The sequence below is a fragment of the Phallusia mammillata genome, chromosome 3 (genome assembly GCF_965637545.1).
Source record: "Phallusia mammillata chromosome 3, kaPhaMamm4.hap1.1, whole genome shotgun sequence".
NCBI classification, from domain to species: Eukaryota; Metazoa; Chordata; class Ascidiacea; order Phlebobranchia; family Ascidiidae; genus Phallusia; species Phallusia mammillata.
The window spans coordinates 19,847,431-19,869,893 of record NC_137254.1 but is presented as its reverse complement, the minus strand read 5'-3'; the positions used below and the strand labels follow the sequence as shown (position 1 = coordinate 19,869,893).

The 22,463-nt window shown below is 35.1% G+C and overlaps 1 protein-coding gene across 3 annotated transcripts in view; it reads right to left on the bottom strand.

Moving 5' to 3' along the window:
- The window catches only part of LOC145220460 (fibrocystin-L-like), a 35,114-nt gene that overhangs the window by 12,153 nt on the left and 498 nt on the right, over positions 1–22,463 (bottom strand). The window contains exons 2-47 of one of the 3 annotated variants that reach the window (XM_080087666.1): positions 22,189–22,372; positions 21,168–21,400; positions 20,670–20,852; positions 20,395–20,567; positions 18,680–18,776; positions 18,494–18,616; positions 18,264–18,421; positions 16,989–17,152; positions 16,754–16,884; positions 16,507–16,653; positions 16,337–16,450; positions 16,032–16,250; positions 15,543–15,706; positions 15,282–15,366; positions 13,573–13,725; positions 13,302–13,467; positions 13,097–13,205; positions 11,246–11,383; positions 10,322–10,459; positions 10,070–10,261; positions 9,890–10,007; positions 9,592–9,681; positions 9,292–9,419; positions 8,756–8,898; positions 8,589–8,686; positions 8,302–8,460; positions 7,989–8,220; positions 7,426–7,684; positions 6,746–6,881; positions 6,191–6,339; positions 5,711–5,897; positions 4,918–5,071; positions 4,623–4,838; positions 4,301–4,418; positions 4,082–4,240; positions 3,904–4,003; positions 3,392–3,575; positions 3,071–3,243; positions 2,757–2,843; positions 2,346–2,579; positions 1,941–2,038; positions 1,644–1,779; positions 917–1,086; positions 686–855; positions 243–382; positions 11–173 (exon numbers count right to left, since the gene is read on the bottom strand). In XM_080087666.1, coding sequence (XP_079943792.1) covers positions 11–173; positions 243–382; positions 686–855; positions 917–1,086; positions 1,644–1,779; positions 1,941–2,038; positions 2,346–2,579; positions 2,757–2,843; positions 3,071–3,243; positions 3,392–3,575; positions 3,904–4,003; positions 4,082–4,240; positions 4,301–4,418; positions 4,623–4,838; positions 4,918–5,071; positions 5,711–5,897; positions 6,191–6,339; positions 6,746–6,881; positions 7,426–7,684; positions 7,989–8,220; positions 8,302–8,460; positions 8,589–8,686; positions 8,756–8,898; positions 9,292–9,419; positions 9,592–9,681; positions 9,890–10,007; positions 10,070–10,261; positions 10,322–10,459; positions 11,246–11,383; positions 13,097–13,205; positions 13,302–13,467; positions 13,573–13,725; positions 15,282–15,366; positions 15,543–15,706; positions 16,032–16,250; positions 16,337–16,450; positions 16,507–16,653; positions 16,754–16,884; positions 16,989–17,152; positions 18,264–18,421; positions 18,494–18,616; positions 18,680–18,776; positions 20,395–20,567; positions 20,670–20,852; positions 21,168–21,400; positions 22,189–22,372 — 7,072 coding nt within the window. Of the gene's footprint in view, positions 1–10; positions 174–242; positions 383–685; positions 856–916; positions 1,087–1,643; positions 1,780–1,940; positions 2,039–2,345; positions 2,580–2,756; positions 2,844–3,070; positions 3,244–3,391; positions 3,576–3,903; positions 4,004–4,081; positions 4,241–4,300; positions 4,419–4,622; positions 4,839–4,917; positions 5,072–5,710; positions 5,898–6,190; positions 6,340–6,745; positions 6,882–7,425; positions 7,685–7,988; positions 8,221–8,301; positions 8,461–8,588; positions 8,687–8,755; positions 8,899–9,291; positions 9,420–9,591; positions 9,682–9,889; positions 10,008–10,069; positions 10,262–10,321; positions 10,460–11,245; positions 11,384–13,096; positions 13,206–13,301; positions 13,468–13,572; positions 13,726–15,281; positions 15,367–15,542; positions 15,707–16,031; positions 16,251–16,336; positions 16,451–16,506; positions 16,654–16,753; positions 16,885–16,988; positions 17,153–18,263; positions 18,422–18,493; positions 18,617–18,679; positions 18,777–20,394; positions 20,568–20,669; positions 20,853–21,167; positions 21,401–21,726; positions 21,807–22,188; positions 22,373–22,463 lie in introns of those variants that run through there. The other 2 variants (XM_080087667.1, XM_080087668.1) reach the window with 2 other exon arrangements.

Sequence of the window (22,463 nt, the reverse complement as noted above, 5' to 3'; positions counted from 1 at the left end):
GTATACTTACCCAAGACTTGGTCGATCAAACAAAACTTTGCTGGAATGTTCAACTTCAATCAATGTAGTTTCCTTGAGATAGGTTGGGTGGAAAGCATCCTCATTTTTCGGATTTGTGTAAAAAACAAGATCTCGCTGCCCACCATGTTGTTTGTAGGAATGTGCAGTGAGGCCTTATAATAATTTTATCTAAGTAATTAAATTTCACTAATTTCAGTAAATTAGTATTTTTGAGTGATAACCTGTAATGTTCAGAAGACCATGGAGAGCTGGATAATTCTTGTTTGCATGAAATGCCTTAGCTGGTGCTCCATTAGCAGAACTTGCAAACATTGGCAACATAACACACATCTTTCCACCACCTGGTGCCCTTGGGCCTTTTCTGAAAAGAAAAGTGAGAAAAGGTGTGTGGGCTTTGTCACATTGTGATGTTTCTGTGCCAAGGAAGATTAAAAGAAAAACAATTACTTGTCTTGCTTTCAATTAAGTAGTTACTTCAACGTTTCTACATCCCAGACTGCAGCTACCAGAATTAAACACTTTTTTTAACCAGGTTACAAACATTATTAGCATGATGCTTTAATATGTGTGAAGCGACATTGGGCACAAAATAATGCACTTGATGTTACCATTGCTCGGACACCTTGTCGAAAAGGTGTGATTTAAATGACCAACAAAAAATTACTGCTTTTGTCTGCCGATCAAGTTTCGATCTTCATTTTCATTCATTGTGTCAAGTGTAGAATCAAATGAAGCACTTCGTCCAACACACAACACATTCTCCATTGTTGCATGTTTGTCCACATATGTATGTGATGCTCCAGTAGGTCCGAAGATCACAGGGAAATATGATACCTAAGTGAGTTATTTTTACTAAAATAAGACTTTATAACCTTACAAGACTTCAAAGACCTACTGTTGAATCGACGATTACAGTGTTTCGAACCACAACACTGGTTGAAGTCTGATGATAAATTCCATAATCCCAAGCTTTGTAGACAACAAAATTTCTAATCATTGAACACGAACCAATTCCATCTCCCGAAAGCATTTGAATTCCATGTAAACATCCATGGGCAATGTTACCTGTCAGAAATAGAAAAATCGCGAACAGTATTTAAATGACCACAGAACTATTTTTTTTTTATTCTTCTTTATATTCACAATTGCCTGATTGAAAAAAGCTAAAATATCTACTTTTAAATTGGTTAGCTAAGGTTGATTGGGTATATACACACATACATTTTTAAACTTGCTTTTCTCTTAACCTTTAGGCCACTGTAAAGTCCAACAGAGAAGAATTTAGTTAATTGTATGACAGTATATAGCAAAATACATTCACTTGCATAGCGACCAGAAAACCATAGCCCATCATGTCATAAAAAACTTATGATAAAAAATAATTTAACACATACAAGCTTGGTGTGATCAGTTATGCGATTAACCGGATTTGTCTAAGTAGCAGAATTTTAATAAACACAGACTATATTAACTTATGGATGTAAAAATGAAGAGGACCGATAATGGCATTTTATAAACCTCAATGACATGTTTGGCAAATTAGGCAGACAACAAAATAAAAGCAGTAAATTAAAATTTATTAGATAAAAAGGGAATTAAAAAGAGTGCAAATTTTGTAATACCTGACCAGCCATTTTCATTATCAGCATCACAAGCTTCTCCATCAACATGATAACAAACTCGTTCACCGCCAGATGCAGCATTGTTGATCAAAACCACATCTCTAGCTGATGCCACTTCGAAGTTTGCATGCCAATCCTGTTTTATACATCCACATTAGGATTGTTAAACTGTTTGTGTTAAAAAAACACATCCAACATAAAAAAAGGTCCAAAGGGACCCAGAAACAGTAACAAAAAGTGGTAAACAAATATTACATGCGCTTTATAAAATATAAGCATGGAACACTTCATTCATACATTGACTTTATCTTTTCGTCCATTATAAGAGCCCCTAAAAAGTGCCATTGAGACCATGTTGTGCTCAAGTCGATGATTGTTGCCAGTAATTGTCATTCCTGCATATACAGTAAGAACAAATGTTTAGTCGCTATGCATTGAACAGAATAAAATAAATAAAATTATTGTGCTGTCATTTTTAATGATTGAACATGCTTTTGATTAACAGCATTGCTAATATTCTGGACTGCCTGGGAACTCCAATTAATTGTCTTAATTGGTCCATTAATAATTCGCTATTCATCTAAGTTCAGACTTAGTAAAAAAGAGATATTGATAGGAAGGAAAAACTAAGGAAACATAAATTTAGTAAGCTTCTTAGAAAACATGATCCAATATTTAAATTTGGCTTATTCAAGGTTATACCATTGTGGATTGTCCTGTGAACAACATTGTGTGTGATGTGAATTCCATTAGCACCGAACAGTCCGATTGCAGTTGAATATCCATCATGGAAACTACATCCAGTGACATAAGATGGATGGGATACTGTCACGGTTCCAGTGTTAAGCCAAGCAATGGAGAAGCGAGGATCCCATGGATCAATCCAGCCTTCCTGTCCAGTGCGATGGAATTCCACATTGCTGAAGCGTGCCCAGCCTGTATGTAATGCATTGTGTAAAATGTTCATTTTATTTTACCTTTGATTGGGTTTCTTAACCTTTTAGATCTCTGACGCATTTTGCCTCCGGAAATTCAAAAACTATTTATGTCATACAGTGCCCAAATTGACAAAAACATTTTTATAAACTTTTTCCCATATTAACAGTAACTAACCAGCAACTGATGAACCTTGCACAGGATATCGACCAACCAGAACACGAGCTCCAAATGCATCCTCATCAATGTCGTCGTAACTTTCTCCTGCAAATCCAGCAAGAAATTTATGAATTTTTTGTTTCAATTTTTGTTGTAATAAGCTTACTACGCAAATCACACAGATCTTGAATAAAGCAGACTCTAAACATGAAATTATTATATGACTAGTTTCTTCTCTTGTGGGCATTACCAAATAAAAAAATCAACACAGCTCATTTTTTGGAAAAGGGATTTCACAATGTGCCTTATCATACAATTGGTTTTTAACCAACCAATAATTTTGATGTTGTGGGTAAGCAGTCCGACTTCAGCTCTCATGTCATAGTCATGACCATTGATGAAATAGGATTCACCAAGATGCCGAAACTCTAAAGCTTTTTCAAGTCCAATTGTCAGTTTGTCTGCTGAGATTGATGTGATTGTGTTTTTCTCTGTTTCATTTGCACTACAAAATCAAAACGTCACAATACATTTGTAATCAAGTTTTTCCCGCATAGCTTCTTTCACAGGATTAATTAAATAAACCTAATAATTTTACAATTTTATTTTGAAAATAATTTTTCTTTTTCCAGCCAAACCACACCCAAGCTTACCTGTAACCAGTGGTTGTTATTACAATTTCGTCACCAATGTTCCAGTCTGTCACATTCTGAAGCACAATAGACCGATCACCGGGCTGGGCTGTGCTTTGCAGTTGAGTCCAGTGAACAGCTTTCTCCTTGCCGTGTAAATCACAACCACCAAAGCAACCAAGTGCCTTGGATCCAAGGGTGACCCCTGGCAAAAAGAGAAAAAATACATCAGTTGGTTATCCATACATACAAACTGTTAAAACTTTCATGGTCAAGTAAAATAATTAGTTTTTAAAAAGCACAAGATTTTTAAAAAAATAATAACACCACAATGACCTGTTGCTACCTTCTCACTAATATAAATTAGGGTTTAATTGTAAATTACTATCATAACAGGCGATCACTTAATTATAATCATGAAACAAGATAATGTGTGAAAACCTATCAGTGTCTACTAATAAACAGCATTACCACACATTTTCCCAGTAAAAAGAAAACATTAAATACTGTTCACTCATAAAGAATGGAGTTACATGGAAATGCCACTTCAGGTGTTGTATGATTTCCACGAAGGGTGATAGTCAGGTCGTCACCGAAGTACTCACTGTCACTAAAACCAGCAATAATTCGTCCCTAAAAATATTTGTACACAATTGCTTGTTTTTGTTAGATTTTGGACCAATTACTATTGTTTGGTTAAAAAATACTCACATAAACCAGTATAGTTATTGCTGACACAGATGTGGATCTTTGAAATTCAACTACACCATTTATGACAAGGGAATCCACGTATATCTCTTCAACATCAACTGCCACCCAGCAAATTTCATCATCATCAGTTTTAGACAAAACAACTGTGTTATTTGGATCCTTAACATAAATTTTATCTCTGTTAAAAATGAAGGCTGGGCTTATGGTACTATAACCTACCAATCTGTCAATGCATGGGTTTTCAGTGTCAGACCACAGAGAAACCACTAGTGGCCGATCACGTTGAGGTGGAATTTCTTCAAGATCTGGGGGTGCTGTGCAGTTTTCATAAAAACATCTACAAAATATCATGACAAATTCCCAATATCATCACAATGTTTTTAAAGTATGTTTTTTTGTGAAAAATAACTAAAGTTGTTGCAAACAATTGTTTCTGATTTTCAAATGGTTCCAGTTGCTGCATCGTTTAACTTCAATTGTTTAGCCTACATCTACATCAAAATTAGTGCCCAACAAAAACAAGTATTTTTTTTATATTCACCTGTAAATATTTGGTTGGACAGTTGTCTGTCTGACACTGGGGGCTTCTATTTCAGCTCTACGCTTCCTTGAGTTTCTTTTTCCAGAAAGCACATATTTGAAAAGCTTGGTGTCTTGGTTATAATTCCAGTCCAAGTTGTTTAGAGTGGCAGCTGTTTCAATTGTCACATTGGGAGCATTTTCAATACTGTACCTAGCTACGTTGTTAATACTAATTCTACAAAAAATTAAAAATAATTTAAGACATGATTTGTGTCCAAATTGTTTACCTGCAAAAAACACACTACAATCCATACCTGTCCGGTCTTTGTCTAAATTGATGTGTCATGACAAGATAATCAGTTGTGGTAAAATAATCAAATCTTGAGTTGTATGTAATGTTAGTGAACTGATCCCCATTTTTAAATTCGAGAAAATAATCTTTTTTGCCTGGAAGTAAAGCCATGTATCCTACAACAGAAAAACAGAAATAAAAAGTCCAAAATGATTTTTTTGTGATTTTATTAGTATAAAATTATATTCTGATGGCATGAGCAAAAAAATAGTAGAAACAACAAAGATGTATTTAAGATAAACCAAAACTTGCAAAAAGCAAAAAAAGGTGTGTTGCTTTAAAAAAAATAATTGCACATCTTGTTGTTTCTTCTGTTTCTTTACTTTTTGAGTATTTTAGGTGTGATGATTCACTAACCCTTAAAGGTAAAACAGTAAATTAAAACTGTGCAAGATAATAAAGGTAAAAATCAGGTCATATAGATCTACATAACCAAGATACAACTTTAACAAATAGATTGGTGCCATTCACTGTGATAAACAATTGTAAACAAAAAGCCCCAATATAAAAAAAACTTTTACAAATATGTTTGTTGTCATAAAACAACCAAATTATGATTATTATTTTCAGGCCATTATGGATATTTTATTATTAGGGCCATTATTAATTATACTAGTACTTTGGGACACAATTATATTTTAACATAAATAAGCCAACATTAACAAAATATCTAACTCAATTCCATCACAAGAGACCAGTAATTTAAGGTATGATTTTCTCAACAAAAGTTTCCTACTGATAAAAGTAGTCCTTACCATTTTGGTGAGTTAAACGCAGCTTTACAAAATTCAAAGTCGTGTTGCCATGACGATTGTGTAAAATAATCGTTTTTCCTTCAAGTGAAGAAGGCAATATATTGTTAAGAGCAAATCTATGAAACCGAATATGAGGCTGACATATTGCAGATGGAAAGCCACCAGAGAAATCCAATCCAGTCTCTTTCTAAAATCAGTTTAGTTTAGTCACAACTTTATTATTTTAAGTGTTTGACCAGCATTGACTATAAAGTTGCTGTCTTTAAAGATTGTTGTTTCAAGTCCACCCTGGGTATTATTAGTTTGCAGCAAAAGCGAAGTGCTATATATCTTGAGATTACAAACACGTACTGTTTAAGTATTCTACTACATCACTCTGTTACAACAAACAAAAACGCTTTTCAATACAACTGACACTGTCAAAACCAAAAATTATAGAAAGAAAGAGAAACTAACTACAAAACAACTCAAAGGACATACTGTGCATGTTGATGGATCAACCAACTTAGTGTAGGGTACAACTTTAGTCGAAGGGGCACGTCCAGTCAAACTACTATCTGTGTCCTCAATTATTGCTTCATGTGCCCACTTCCAGTTAACTTTGCGTGTTACACTGGTGAATTCCAGACCTGAGCGACAGTTTTAGGTACATTTCAATAGGATCATTGCCTACTAAAAGCTAGAAAAGCCGATTTCTGTATTGTTATTCCACAAACTCTGTCAATCTAGTCAACAAAAATAACAAATGTGTAGATGTAACTTCACACTGGGCCCCATAGTAACATGACTTCGTATCCCCACATAGTGGTGTGTGCTTAATGAATTTATTTTGTGTGGATAATACATTATCAATTAAAGTATTTATGTATGTGTGTTGTATACTCATATGGTAAAACCAGATGTAAACCTAAACTTAGCCAGATTTTTTTAAACCTGAACCCCAGAGTTGATTCCATTCCAGAATTAAATGGGGCCCGCAGTTGGTATGAGTGCTTAAATGATGCAGAAAAAACAACAGTTGTTGAACTATCATACCTTCCACCCAATAGTACAATCCACCACATTGTCCAGGACATGACGGTTTTGAAGCAATTCCAATTGCTGAACCAGATCGGTCAAAATTGAAGAACTTTACATTGCTCAAAATAAAGGGTAAACCAAGAGGCATAATCTGCACATAGTAAACAAAAATGCAGGTTAAGAGTGAAAACATTTATTACCCCAAAACTATACAGCAGTTACACTACAAGACACAACAGAAGCTTTTGGGGGTCATAAGATGTTGTTTATTTTTCAAATTTAAAAAATTAGAAGGTTTATATTGTAACAGATGGTAATCTTTCCAAAACTACCATAATACTTACCCAATTGGCCCAAAGTACCTGTACCTCTTTTGAACAAAACTAATTTTTAAGTTAGTGATGTACCAGTTGAGTTAAATTAGTGATGTACTGATAATTTGGGTGAAGCCATTTTTTTCAGATTTTTGGGAATAGTAAGTGGTGGCTGAATAATTTGTTGCGATTTGATTACAACACAACTTTATTGCACAAAACATGTCTTTATTAGTCTAATTACAGACCACAAAATATTTTACTGCACAATAACTAATTAGCAATACTGCAGAAATCACTTTCAATATAAGACTTTCAGCCGATTCAGTGTATCAATAGTTGAAATGCTATCACAAAGATTATGATAGAGTTGACACTTACAACTCCTTGTCTTGTTTCAAAACCAGAGCTAGAAACACTTGAATGTCCAACTAGAATTGAATTTTTTACTAGAGAGCCTCTTTCTTCTCCCCATGATGTTCCACCGATAGATATTAAGTCCATACCAGCTAATGCATTGTTAATCATGACAAACTCGTGAAACTGGATAGCACCACAGTTCACCCATTCAGCTCCCTTATCACAATGCCAAGTAGTGAGTGATTTGAACTTTGCTGGGCTCGGCACTGAACCACCACAACTAAAATTTCAAAAAAGATTGTTTGTGAGGAACCTCTTTTCCAAAACTGTAGCTTTAACCAACAGTGTTGGTCTTGTTTGCAACTTATATGCACTTTGTTGCATTAAAAGGTTTAAGGATTGAATGCACACAAGCCACCACCAGAACCAGAACTCTGGTAGTACAATACTATTCACTGCATATTTCAGTCACATTTTATATTTTACTGGTTTGCACCCTAAATATATTTTAATGGTTAGCACACTGGTGAATGTAAGTTTTCACAATTGACAAACACCATGGCGCAGTTTTTTCTTAGACTTACCCTCCACCGACAACTGGTGTGTAGGTCTCGAAAATCCACAAACCATACCATCCTTGAGAATGAACTGTGTTGTTTTCAAATTGTCCCAATTCCACTTTTTGCTGGCATATCTGTGTTGTAAAAGATGGTCCATCCGGGTGTTCATGCATTCTGTACCAGAACCCAAAGTGAGTTCCACCAGCTGCATGGTTGTGCCTCAGAACGTTGTCAGGATTCGTTACCCAGTATGCCGCTAAAAAAGCAAATCATTAACATAAAAAAAACAAAGTTTGCACACACTTTGTCTTTAGAAAAAAAACTACCCATTACATACCAGGAGTTACATCATCATTCAGTAGTGAAGTGCTTTGTTTTACAAAGACAGCCAAGTTATATTGGATGATATTTTGTGTCTCTATTCCATCCTCAATGAAAACAGCACCACCCATAATGTTGTAAATAACATTTCGTTCAACCAGAAGATTGTGCGTACCTGTAAAAAAATCTTAACATGCCACAAACCAGAAAGTTTGAGTTGACCTTACTGTCTTTTAAAGTCATTTGGCACTATTTTGTAGCTTTAATACTTACAAACTCTACATTAGCTAAATAAATACAGACCATGAATAGTAACTGCTCTGTTGAATGACTGATGGATGGCACAACCTCGAACATACATTCCGCTAACATTTCCCATCAAATGCCAGTGAATAGGATATCTACAACAGCCATTTGGGCCAAAAGACAATCATAATAAATCATCAAAAATATTTAATTCTCATGTTTACCTCCCAAGTCTAAAGGCTTGCCCAGCATAATTCACTTCAACATATTCAATTCTTGCCACAGCTTCTCCAGAATCTGCTTTTTGTGCATGAATCATAATTGATGCTCCAAACTGGTCTGATCCAACTTCCTCACCAAATCGTCCCTTCATAGTCATAAAGCACACAAATACAAACATATAATTAATAAAAAAGAAACATATTTGATATTCAATTATTGGCCAAGGCAATATGGCATAAACTGTATATTCTATCTACAGCTTTTCAACACAACAAACAAGTTCTTTTTTAACATAAATTCTAACAAATGTTTCAGAATCAACTGGGATAGTTTTAAATTTAGTGTCACATGTCACCTACGCAGTAAACAACTGATGCGTTTGTTCTACCACTTTAACAGCAAGCACATAATTTAGTGTGAACTCAGTTATGTTATATCTTTTCACAAGTTTGACCCGAATTTAAAGTCAGCTCCCAAACTAAGTTGCATCCCCAAGATAAAAGGTCCTGGTCAAATTAAGTCAATTCCAGAACATTACCTGAAAGCAGGTTTGAGTGGCAAACTGCCCGGTGTTAAACCCTGCCTCACATTTTTCAATCTTATCATGCCACACATGATCATTTGAACCACGGAACAAAATGTTTCTTGTGAGCAGACCAACTTCAGCTAAATGTAATTGCCATTACCACATTAGTTCACACCTATTAAAGAAGTTCAAGTTATGTCTTCATTCATCTGTCATAATTAGCATTGTAGTTTGTATCTACTTCAGGGACATGTACAAAACAAAGTATGTACAGCAGTGAAAATAACTTTGCATTTTGTTAAACAACTTTACCTCGCAATTCAACATTCTTGCCATCAAAATTTTCTGTTACACCCAGATGCCGATAGGTTAGACTTGCGTTTAGTGTTAGTGTGTATCCATCTACAGGGAAAAGAACATATGCAGTTGATGCCTAATACAAATATATATAGTGTAAACCTAATGCAAGACGCTTTTATTAATTTTTAACTGTATATAGTAGTTTGTGCAGAATAAAGTTCTACGCAGGATTTAGCAATTAAAAAGACCACATTCTCAAAATATTTGTAAAAAATAATAATAAGCCACTCTACTGTTTGCTACAACCAACCTGCTGAAATAGCAGTGATCTTCCTGAGCTCATTTTCACGTTGTGAATGACTCATACCAGTTGATGCAATAATGATCAAATCACCAACCTCCCAGTTTACCGAGTGTTGTAATGTGATCTGCAAAAAAGGCAAGAGAAGGTTAATGCAGTAAAGTAAACTTATTCAGGCTCAGTTCTCACCTCACTACTTCCAGCATCGGCTGTATCTGCAAGTTGTGACCAGGTGTGTGGAACATGTTTCCCATGCATGTCCAATGTTCCATTGCGCACACCAAGTGTTTTGGCTCCATATATGGGTAGTTCAGGTGATCGCAAATGACCATACATTACTATTTCTGCTTTGTGGTTAAAAGGTTGTTCTTCAGTACCAATCTAAAACAAAACATTTTTTTTAAATCTGATTGTCTTACCAATAAATTGATAACCTTTTACCTGTAGCAGTCCACCATTTATGATCAGAATATTTTCAGAGCTTAGAGTAACATCTGCTTCATCAAAAATAAGTTCACCTCCATCAATCAGCAACATTTTTAGCACAGCCGTATCAGTGTCAAGCAAAACAGTTTGACCCTAATTAAATAAAATCCACAAAATGTTACACATACGGTATGCAACAAAAAATGTAAAAGGTCCTTTAGGTCGTGTGACATGTAGTTAGCATTAAGTGGGCCCTGTATTTAGGAGCTGAACCATTATGCAAGTTATTTTTTTCATATAATTCTGGCCAAAATGTGAACCATAATGGCTTTAAGTTAAAACTGTATCCTAATGTAAAAAACTCATTAAACATTAACCCAACCATTTTATTTAAAGACTGTTTCAAATGAACATGATTGCTTAGGCCTAATCTAGTTTTATCACCAGAAAGTAAGACACATACGTGACAAGAATATTAACAGCTACTTTTGCATGCACAAAAAGATGGCATAATATAAAAAAATGAATTCCATGCTGCCAAACGTCGAATAATGTAGTCCTATTCGGATAACGCTTAACTTACTCAAAAATTGTTGATTCCAATTAACAATGATCACAACTTAAACCAAAAACTTACCCTGAGTGTATTTTTGGCTGGTTTTGAAGGCATAACTCACTTTTTGGTAAAAAGAGAGACATGTCTTACAAAAAGAGGACCCATGGTAGGCCTAATTTTTGCTTTATAGCATACCACCTATTTGGGGACCCACAAAAAGTTTCAGGCATTTTTTTTAAAAGCTTGATTGATGAAAAAGCTAAATAATTCTTTTTTTAATTGTCAGCTGTTTAACAATATTAGCTCATTGAATATTTTATTGCAGTTGTCATGTCACAATTTTTACCACTGAGCTATAATAGTCTTAACTAAATCTAAATTACCTTCTGAATAATGACAAAATCTTGTGTTGTTGGAACAGTGGTGCCACCCCACGTAAAAATAGACGACCAGCGGTCAATGTAATGGAAGTCAGCATTGTCCTGTGTTGCGATTCCATCTGTTCCAACAGCCACTTTAATCTAATCACAAAAACCATATTAAACTAGAAGGGTGGCTTTCTGATATACTTCCATTTTATATATTCTATACGATATTTACCAATTTACTATACACATCATTTGATCCACACATATGATTGTTTTTGTAAACAAAAACTAATGGGTCCCCACACGCGTGTTTGTGCGGATTTACGGTAAACAAATGTTGCGGTGACTTTTAGATTTTTAAAAACAAATTTTTAGAAAGCATTAACCCAACAATAAAAAAATTATTCGTATTCTTTTTGCACTATTATTGTCATATAATTACAAAAACATTAAAAAAGAACGAAACAAATACTTTAATTTAATCTCTTGCTTTGACCCAGATATTGTCGTACCATTGACCTGCAGTAACCTCTCAGGGTGCACACGCCAAACGACTGTTTGACCTATTGACACCGTTTTCAATAGACGCCGTCCTTACTGTTCAACAAAACCGTTTAACCTAATTTATACATGCCTTGAGTGTTGATTCCTAAATTGATAGCAAAAAAACACTACATTATGATGAAAGAAAGTTCTGAACTGTGTTAGTAATACCTACTAGTTGACCTTAAGTAACCCATGGTCATGCGGCGGCCAACCTGACAACGAGCATTTAAAAAAACACATTTATCTTGCAAAAATGTCAAGTTTGATTTTTCAACTTTATTTTGATTAACAAGTTTTGCTTGACATATACGAAACCGAAGCACGCTTATTAGGTTTAAATCACGTCATAGGTGTGAAACCTTCGCCAAAACTGAAAATGTGAGTGACAACTTAATAAAACGAAATAGCATTGCTGTGCAAAACAGCTGATTTCTAATCACTGAAACGACGTCTCGTAAAACGTCTGTCCGACGTCAAGCTGAGCCCTCCTGCTATCGTAAACCAGTGAGTTACTCTCTTGGGACTTCTGCCTACAGTGTCTTTCTTGACCAAACGAGCGTTAGACACATTTACGTTTCGGGGGCCTGTGGGTAAACCGGTGGGTAATTCGGGGTCAAACTTCTGGAGGATCAAGTTTGGATTAATAACTAACATATGTCCAAATTTGAATAAATTTGAAGCACTCTTTCTTTACCAAACCAGCGTTACAAACCAGCGTTAAAAATTTTACGTTTTCGGGGCCTGTGGGTGAACCGCTGGGTCATTCAGGGTCAAACTTCAGGAGGATCAAATTTTGGTTAATAACTAACATCTGACAAAATTTAAACAAATTTGAAGCACTCTTTCTTGACCAAACGCATATAACAAACCATGTTTTAAAAAATTTGCATTTTGGGGGCCTGTGGGTGAACCACTGGGTAATTCGGGGTCAAACTTCAGGAGGATCAAATTTAGATTAATAACTAACATCTGTCCAAATTTGAATACATTTGAAGCACTCTTTCTTGACCAAATGCGTTTAACAAACCAGCGTTAGACAGAAAAAAGAAAAAAAGAAAAAAAGAAAAAAAGAAAAAAAGAAAAAAAGAAAAAAGAAAAAAAAAATACGGACAAAAACAATATGTGTCCCCTTCAGGGAAGGGGACCCATAATGAACTATGTGGGTTTTCTGCATTTAAACTTGTTATACACAAAAAACTTACCAAACCCAATTTAAAAATATATTATTCATGATTAAAAAAGCACATAAACTTCGCATACTTTCTTGCAACTTTCATTGCAACATATTTTATGTAAATTATGAAATTTGATTTTTCATACTTTGGTGGCAATAGAACCCTGATGTGAGTTTGTTGTACATATGATGCTAGTGGCTGTTTCACTGCTCACATCGCAAACACTTCCATCAATTGTAACAACAGAAGGAGATCTGTACACAACGTTTTTGTTGATAAATGTGTTTGAGATTAAAGACAAACAAAATCGTCATGTAGTAAATATCCGCTTTATATGTAACCCAACTTACTTGAAACCTGAACCAGTGATGGTAAGCTCAGTTCCACCACCTGTTCCTCCACGATGGGGTGACACATCAGAAATAATGGGAGTGACAGCATCGCTGTATGTGTATTGAGACAAGGTTGTGGCATTGTTATCACCATTTGATACCACAACAGCACACAAAGTGGTTCCTGAAAGAGATTTAAATTATAAATGTTGCAAAAAATGACTTAAAAAAACAGTTTGAAAAGTGCCTACAAAATGAAAATTAATAAACAAAACAATAACAGCCCTACCATCAGCAAGGTTGCCATTAGCTGGAGTTGTGCAGGTAATACTTGTGGTTGTTACAGTCACCCTTTTACACACAGCACCACAAACTTTCAAAACAGAGTTGTTTGAGAAACCCTGACCTTCGATGGTGATAGTTTGTGAACCACCATAGCTGCCTAAAAGTAAGTACAATTAAAATGGACAAAGAATGTCCAAAAAAGTTCCTATCAACTAAAATGGTGGCTTTCTGATATACTTCCATTTTATATATTCTATACGATATTTACCAATTTACTATACACATCATTTGATCTACACATATGATTGTTTTTGTAAACAAAAACTAATGGGTTCCCACACGCGTGTTTGTGTGGATTTACGGTAAACTAATGTTGCGGTGATTTTTAAATTCTTAAAACAAATTTTTAGAAAGCATTAACCCAACAATGAAAAATTTTGTTGTATTTTTTTGCACTATTATTGTCGTATAATTACAAAAACATTAAAAAAGAACGAAACAAATACTTTCAATTTAATCTCTTGCTTAACTTTGTTTCGTAAAACGAGTTTTTCATTTAACTTTGTTTCGCAAAACGAGTACCATTGACATGTAGTAACCTTTTAGGATGCACACACCAAACGACTGTTTGACCTTTTGACACCGTTTTCAATAGCACGCCGTCCTTGGTGTTCAACAACACCGTTTGACCTAATTTATACATGCCTTGGGTATTTGATTCAAAAAAAAAACGCTACGTTATGACGAAAGAAAGTTCTGAACTGTGTTAGTAATACCTACTAATTGACCTTAAGTAACCCGTGGTCATGCAGCGGCCAACCTGACAACGAGCATTTAAAAAAACTTTTATCTTGTAAAAAAGTCAAGTTTATTTTTTTATATTTAGTTTGTTTAACAAAGTTTTGCTTGACATTATACGAAACCAAAGCACGCTTATTAGGTTTAAATCGCGTCATAAGTGTGAAACCTTTGCCGAAACTGAAAATGTGAGTGATAACTTAATAAAACGACATAGCATTGCTGTGCAAAACAGCTGATTTCTAATCACCGAAACGACGTCTCGTAAAACGTCTGTCCGACGTCAAGCTGAGCCTTCCCGCTCTGCCCTATTATTCGTAAACGTACTCTCTTGGGACTTCTGCCTACAAGTTCAGATTAATATTAAACATATGTCCAAATTTGAATAAATTTGAAGCACTCTTTCTTTACTAAACGAGCGTTACAAACCAGCGTTAAAAATTTTACGTTTCGGGGGCCTGTGGGTGAACCGCTGGGTAACTTGGGGTCAAACTTCTGGTGGACCAAGTTTGGATTAATTTCTAACATATGTCCAAACTTCAATAAATTTGAAGCACGCTTTCTTCACTAAACGAGCGTTACAAACCAGCGTTAAAATTTTTACGTTTCGGGGGCCTGTGGGTGAACCGCTGGGTAATTTGGGGTCAAACTTCAGGTGGACCAAGTTTGGATTAATATCTAACATATGTCCAAATTTGAATAAATTTGAAGCACTCTTTCTTGACCAAACGAGCGTTACAAACCAGCGTTAGACAGAAAAAAGAAAAAAAAAATACGGACAAAAACAATATGTGTCCCCTTCAGGGAAGGGGACCCATAATTAAGCACACTAACATGCTAGGCATAGCGCCTTCAATGGGCCTGGCGTACTGTGATTAACATGCTAGGCCTTTTTGAATTATCAACTATACATACCAGTGTTAGGTGTAAATGTTGTAATCTCTAGACTGTATGAAAATTCTTTCCAAACGTTACTATCTCCTTTTCCCATGATGTGTACCTGAATATATTTGCATGCATTTAAAATATTCGTCTGCCATCTGGATAAATACCATCCAGTACATTAGGCTTTTATAACCATACAACGTTTGCATGCTCAAAATGTAAATTTGGGGGTACAGGGTCAATATTTAAGCATGGGGTTAACCACATTTGCTTGTAATAATTTTTGCATACCTGGGTATCCACAGCCCCGCCTTCGCGAGCCCCCAGTGTGCAAACAATCTCTGTGTCACTTGATGATGTCACTGTGCACTCAACACCTCCAACATTCACAGTGACATCATCTGTGGTGGTGCTAAACACATTTCCTGTGATTGTAATTTCATCACCCTCAATACCTAAAATGTAATTTGTTGTTACCTTCTGGTCTAACAAGATACAAAAGTATCATTAAGGCAAAAAAATGTGGAAATATTTTTAACACAATTCTGCTGCTTCATAACTGTGTAAGTATAGTTTGGAACTTTAAAACAAATAGTGATTAGGAAGTTTTAATAAAACTACACAAAATTTACCATGCAAATTGTGTAGTCAGAGTTTCAGTAAGTTAAATAATTATTAGAAGATATTAAAACATTAAACTCTTTTAAATGTTTATTTTTTTGCTTTAATAATCAAAAAGTTTTTTAGACTTTCTATTGAAACGTGTATGTTTTCCCATACCACTGTAAGATGAAAGTGAAGTAATAAATGGAGTTGCAGCTGTGGCAAATTCAAATGTCTGGGCATCATAGGTAACACCATTTGACGTAACAGTCACTTCAACTGACCCCTCTGCATTAGCTTGCGTGCGGCAGATGATGGTGGAATAAGTTATGGATAAAATTTCCAACAACTGGGAACCAATTGTTACTTGAGTAGAGCCATCAACAAAACCATTTCCTAAACAACATTTGCATCATTTTTAGTACTTTGTTGGGCATCAAATTATTATTGTTAATGCAAAAGCAAATCAAGCAGATGTGTACCTGAAATAGTGAGTTGTGTTCCACCATTAATACTTCCAGTGGATGGTAACAAGCTGGCAATATTTGCATCATTAAATATTTCTTTGTTAGACTCATCATCAAACTTTGCAAAACCTGTAATTTAAACATATCCATGTTTTGTCTTTTTTGGCACTTTTGTACACAATCACCTTTTCCCATAATTTTTAAATTTATTTGATTTGGTCCAACAGGATAACCATTGACTGTGCAAACAACTTTCGTGTCAGTAATAGTTGATACTTCACAAGTTTCAGGTCCAACCTTAACCTCTGCCTTGCTTGGGTCTGTTCCAAATCCTGAAACAAAAAATAAACAAAATGTAGGGAGTCATGAGAAAAATACTGTGCGGATATAAAATGCTTAAGTTTAAAACAGCAAGCCAAAAAACTATCGAACCAGTGCCAGAAAATGTCATGGTGTTCATGAGAAAGTCTAAACTAATGTCGTCTTGACGATCTGTCACATGTGGTGTTGACGCATCTCTAAAGGCAAATTCGCACAATCCTGAACATTCAGCAGGAAAACCACTGGAGAGTAGACAATATTCAACATCGGCATTTGAAAGAAAAGTCTAGTATCAACTATTTTACTCTGTTTTAATACCATGACAACTTTTTTGAACATAATTTACCTCTGTGTAACTTGGACATCACCACTGGTGCCTGTCCATACTGCTTCAGTAACACATACAATTTGTGTGTAAGTTGATTCATTGCTGTCAATTTCACAAGGAAGTCGGCTGGATGCAGCAATCACTGCTGACAAGGAATCAGATGCCAGATCGAAACCCGATCCCTAAACCAAACATCTTTGACTTTCAATAATTGTATGATGCATTAAACAATTTTATACTATTACTTGAAATAAAAAGAAAACTTTTATTGGTGCTAAAATATTTACCAAAAAAAAATTAAAATATTATATTTAAAATTATGACCAACAAAAACGCAAAGGGCACAAATACTGGATAGATGTTGCATGCACTGCAGCTACACCCCTAATTGGAGTTCTACTGCTAAACTAATAAAATAATAACAACAACCCAACTAGTTTTACCAAATGAGACAACTACATAACTGGTAAAATAAACAATAGTCATTGTAATATACTGAAGCTTTGGTTTGTCGAACTCGTTTGACTTAAACCATTTCTTTTGCCCCCACAAAAATTACAGTTTGGATCACCAGAAATGGTGTCTGGGTCTTATATCTAATTTACTAAAACTGATGTTTGTATTTAGTGCACAAAACACATCTTATCTGTATTCTTGTTGTGTCTTCTCTGGACAAAATTTGTAATTCATCTAAAGACTGGCAAATTTGGTGACCCTCAACCAACAGAACATAGATAACAATGCAATAATGTACAACTATCCTGGAAAGCAAACCTGTTTGACTGGCAGTAAAACTAATATAATTGCATCAAAAGCCTATACAATACATGACATTACAAACGAGTCAGTTGATTAGATCAAATTTATTCAGCATTGGCAGCTGAATATTTGGTTATTCAGTGCACCACTAGATTAAAGCATTTAAGTAAAACATACCATACATCTGAACTATTTTACAGACCAGGGGTCAACAAACTACAGCCCTGGGCCAGATCCCACCCGCAAGGTCATTTTATTCGGCTTGCAACCACATTTTTGGGTTTGCCAAATAAAATTGATAACTTTGTAACATTCAAAATTGTATCTACTCCTTACGGAGGTATTCCTGTCGCCCTTTGTAGAATTGATATCGCTTAGTTTCACAGGATTTGTTGCGTTAGGGCATGTAAAGTATGCCACCCGCACGATTTATTAATGAACTTATCCGACCAGCAGTGAAAAAAGTTTGGTGAACCCTGTTATAGACAATTGTTTTCACAACCTGTAAGTGCAAACTCATTGATTAACATTTACCGATATTGTAAGTTTGGTTCCACCAGCTAATGATCCAGTGCTGGGTGATACACCGGTGATCTGTGGCCAGAGGACAAATGTCCGATCAGTATATTTCCGAATTGCATTTACTGCATTGCCAACACCAGGAACATTTACAACCACCTCACTATACACACCTGTATAAAACACACATAAACCCACCTTGCACAAAAAAACAACCAAAAAAAGTGAACATAGGTATCACTTACCAACTGGCATTTCTCCTGCTGGATCAATCTGACAAACAACCTGTGTTGTACTGCTTGCTGCATTATCCACAGTGCATGGATAGCCTCCAACTGTTACAGTGCTGTCTGCAGTCAAGTCTACTCCTAAAATAAATGATGCAGCATGTTAAAAACAAATCTTTGTGACACAATTATCTACAGTTGAACCTGGTACTATAATCTCAGTATCGATTGTTCCATTTCTAGGTGATATTGTTGTTACTGTAGGTGTTGCTGCTGCATCAAATGTGAAAGTAAAATCATTCTGCAAACGATGAATTTTAAATAGATAATGCTATACTTATTTGGGTGATAAAAATCTACAACAACTAAAAAAGTGGCGTTCTGATATACTTCCATTTTATATATTCTATACGATATTTACCAATTTACTATACTATACACAATTTTATTTACATATATATATGATTGTTTTTGCAAGCAAAAACGAATGGGTCCCTAGACGCGCATTTACCGTAAACTTATGTTATGGTAAAACGGTAAACCTATGTTGCGGTTATTTTTAGATTCTTAAGGACAAATTTTTCACAAAGCATTAACTTAACTTCAAAGGTTCTTGTCAAGACACTTTTTTACGAAAAAATCAGTAAAAAAAGAACAGGGAAAATACTTTTAATCTCTTGCTTTGACCTTGATATTGTGGTTCAATTTCAGTTTTTAATCACAAATTTTCCTAGAAAGCCTTAACTGTTATATTAGACACTATATATAAAAAGTCGTTTGCTACAAAGGTATACATAACAACTTGTTTTTCACTTAACTTTGTTTCGCAAAAACGGCCGTTTAATGACAGTTTGACACTGGTTTTAACAGCATGCAGTCCTTAGTGTTCAACAATACCGCTTAACCTAATTTATTTATGACTAAGTACTGATTCTTGAATTGATTTGTCAAAAATAAAGAAGATACGTTATGACGAAAAAATCTTAACTGTGTTGTAATGCCTACAAGTTGACCTTTAGTGACCCGTTGTTATGCGACGGCCAAGAGAATTTAAAGACCACTTATCTCGGCGTTAGAAAGATTTAAGTTTATTTTTTCATATTCATGTTGATCAATGACGTTTTGCCTGACATAAACGAAACCGAAGTACGTTTATCAAGTTGAAATTACGTCTTAGGTGTAAAACCTTTGCCAAAACTGAAAATGCGCGTGATAAGTCAATAAAACGACATGGCATTGCTGTGCAAAAACAGATGATTTCTAATCACGCAAACGACTGTCTCGTAAAACATCTGTCCGGACGTCAAGCTGAGCACTCCCGCTCTGCCGCCTTAATCGTGAACCAGTGAATTCCTCCCTTGGGACTTATATCTGACACTCTGACTGATAGCGTACACATGTTATGGGTTGTAAAGGTAACTGGCTCACGATTGTAATGCGGTGTAAAGGCAAAATTTTAAATACCAAACGAATACCCTGCTTAAACAATTGTTAAAATTTTTAAATATTTCTGCACCATAGGGCTTGTATATCTGGCCTAAAACTAAAACCGATTATTTCGGGGTTTAAAGGGTGAAAAGTGGGTGAATCCGAAAAAAAGATATAAATTCTTTAAAAAAATCTTACATTGCACCAAACAACAAAGCATGAAACTACTAGATGATGTACTTTAGTCAGTACAGCCGTTCTAAAATTTTTACGTTTTGGGGGCCTGCGGGTGAACCACTGGGTCATTCGGGGTCAATCTTTAGGAGGATCAAAGTTGAATCAATATGTAACATCTGTCCAAATTTCAATAAATTTGGAGCACTCTTTCTTGACCAAACGCGTCTAACAAACCAGCGTGAGACAGAAAAAAAATACGGACAAAAACAATATATATGTGTCCCCTTCAGGGGGACCCATAATATGCTTAATACCGAGTATGCTGCCTCCTGTCCACCATTCATCACAGTAAGGTTTTTTGTTGCTGTAGTTGGTGGCAGCACCTTGATAGTTCCACGTAGAAACAGAGCACAAGTATTAACGCTATCAACACAACCACTTCCATAATAGTATGTTCCAACTTTTGTAAACTTATATTTGTATAAACCTAAAAAATGTTCAGTTGTATTAAGTTAACACTACAAATTCTGTAGCAAAGAATATGCCTCTTTATTTTATAATTAAACATTGTCAAATGCAGTATTTGTACCTGAAGTGCTGGCAGGAACCTTGAATCCATCATTGTCGTAGCTTTTGGACACTGGGTCAGCTGTTGTAAAAACACCAATTTTTATGCCAATAACCAGTATAGGCACTGACCATCTAAATGTCACTTCATCTCCTTGAACTATTTCCAGAAATGAAGGGTTGAATCCATATCCTATGCCATATGCTGTCAAAAAACAAAAACACTATTAACATTTTTGTTTATTAAAAGAACAAAATTCAAAAAATCATTAAATAGGAATAGATTTTCTTACAACAAAATGCCTGTCCAATCTAGAAATATATACTTGCAGACTACATGGCCTTTAGGTATTTGTGCTTAACTCACTAACAAACATATTTGAGTATAGATAAAATTCTAGCAAACTTTATTCGTGTGAAGGCAGCAGTCAAGTACAAAAGAAATTGTGTTGCAATAACTTATTTTCTCATGTTTATATCTGGTATACAACCAATGTTTTTGAAGAAAAGCTGCATTTACTTGGGTGTGTTCCAGTGTTGGTAACAAGATGTGATCCAGATGAAGGCTCAGTAACGCAAGTAAAAGATGGTGAAACTGTTTTGATCATGCAAGGAACATCCCCAAATTTTATTTCCACATTTTCAGTGAGGCCAGTTCCTTCAAGTGTTACAGTTGTTCCTCCCGCATACGAGCCTGAGTTTGTATTCATTGAAGTCACAGAGAATGGATAAGCAATGGTTGTGTCCGGAGCCCTAAAAAGTAATTTATCTCTAAAAAGCATATTGTTTGGTATAACTGGTAATATCTTTCTGACCATATAAAGTTTGCTTTGTGTGCATATGTGGGATTGTGATGTTTATGTGATTATAATTACTATTCAGATTTAGCCACATCAGAACGAGCCATTTTCATTCACAATTAGCTAAATCAGAAGAGGGAAGTGATTCTTACTCTGATTCACCTAAATCATACCATTCTGATATAGCTAAATCTAAATTCTAATGATTTTTTTTAATTAGCTAAATTGGAATCACATTTCCGTTCCAAACTTAGCTATATCGCAATAGGAACGACCTACCCCTTCCGATTTGACCCAAATGGATCGAGAGTATAATTTTCTTTCTGATTTCGCTAAATAAATAAATAAAAATATAAATAAAATAGATTAAATTGTGCAATGGAGTGTTAATTGGATATCGTAAACAACGCTAATTTACAAAGTAAACAATCAAAGTTTCAAATTAAATACTGGAGGTGTTAATCGGTTCACTTGTCATTACGTTTATACGAATTTAAATCACAATCCCACACATACATCATCAAAACAATAAAAACCATGACACAAGCAAGCGACATGCAACCATTTTCTGAAATCCAAACAAGCGGGAAATATTGGGAAATCCCCACTTTGCAATAAAACTGCTGAAGTAAAAAAGTGTAAAAATACATTATGGTAGGAGAGACTTGTTGGAACTTGTGACTTGATGTTTTCAAATTAATACTACAAGCTTACGTAAGCAAATGACAGTAATGTACATACGAAATAGTAGCTGCCCCAATTGGGTCAATAACAACGTTGTAGGAGTAGACTTCGGGTGGCAGTGACGGAGCAACTACCACGATTTCAGTGTTCGACCAGGAAGAAATAGAAGCTGATAATAAGCCGATCATTACAATACCTTCATCCGCCCCAAAGTTTGTTCCAGTTATTGTTATTTCCGTATCTGTTTAAATAAGGCACAGCTTTTATGTTTAGCAGACTGTCTGTTGTAGATTGAACTTTGAACAAGGTGCCTAACATTAAAATCAACCTTT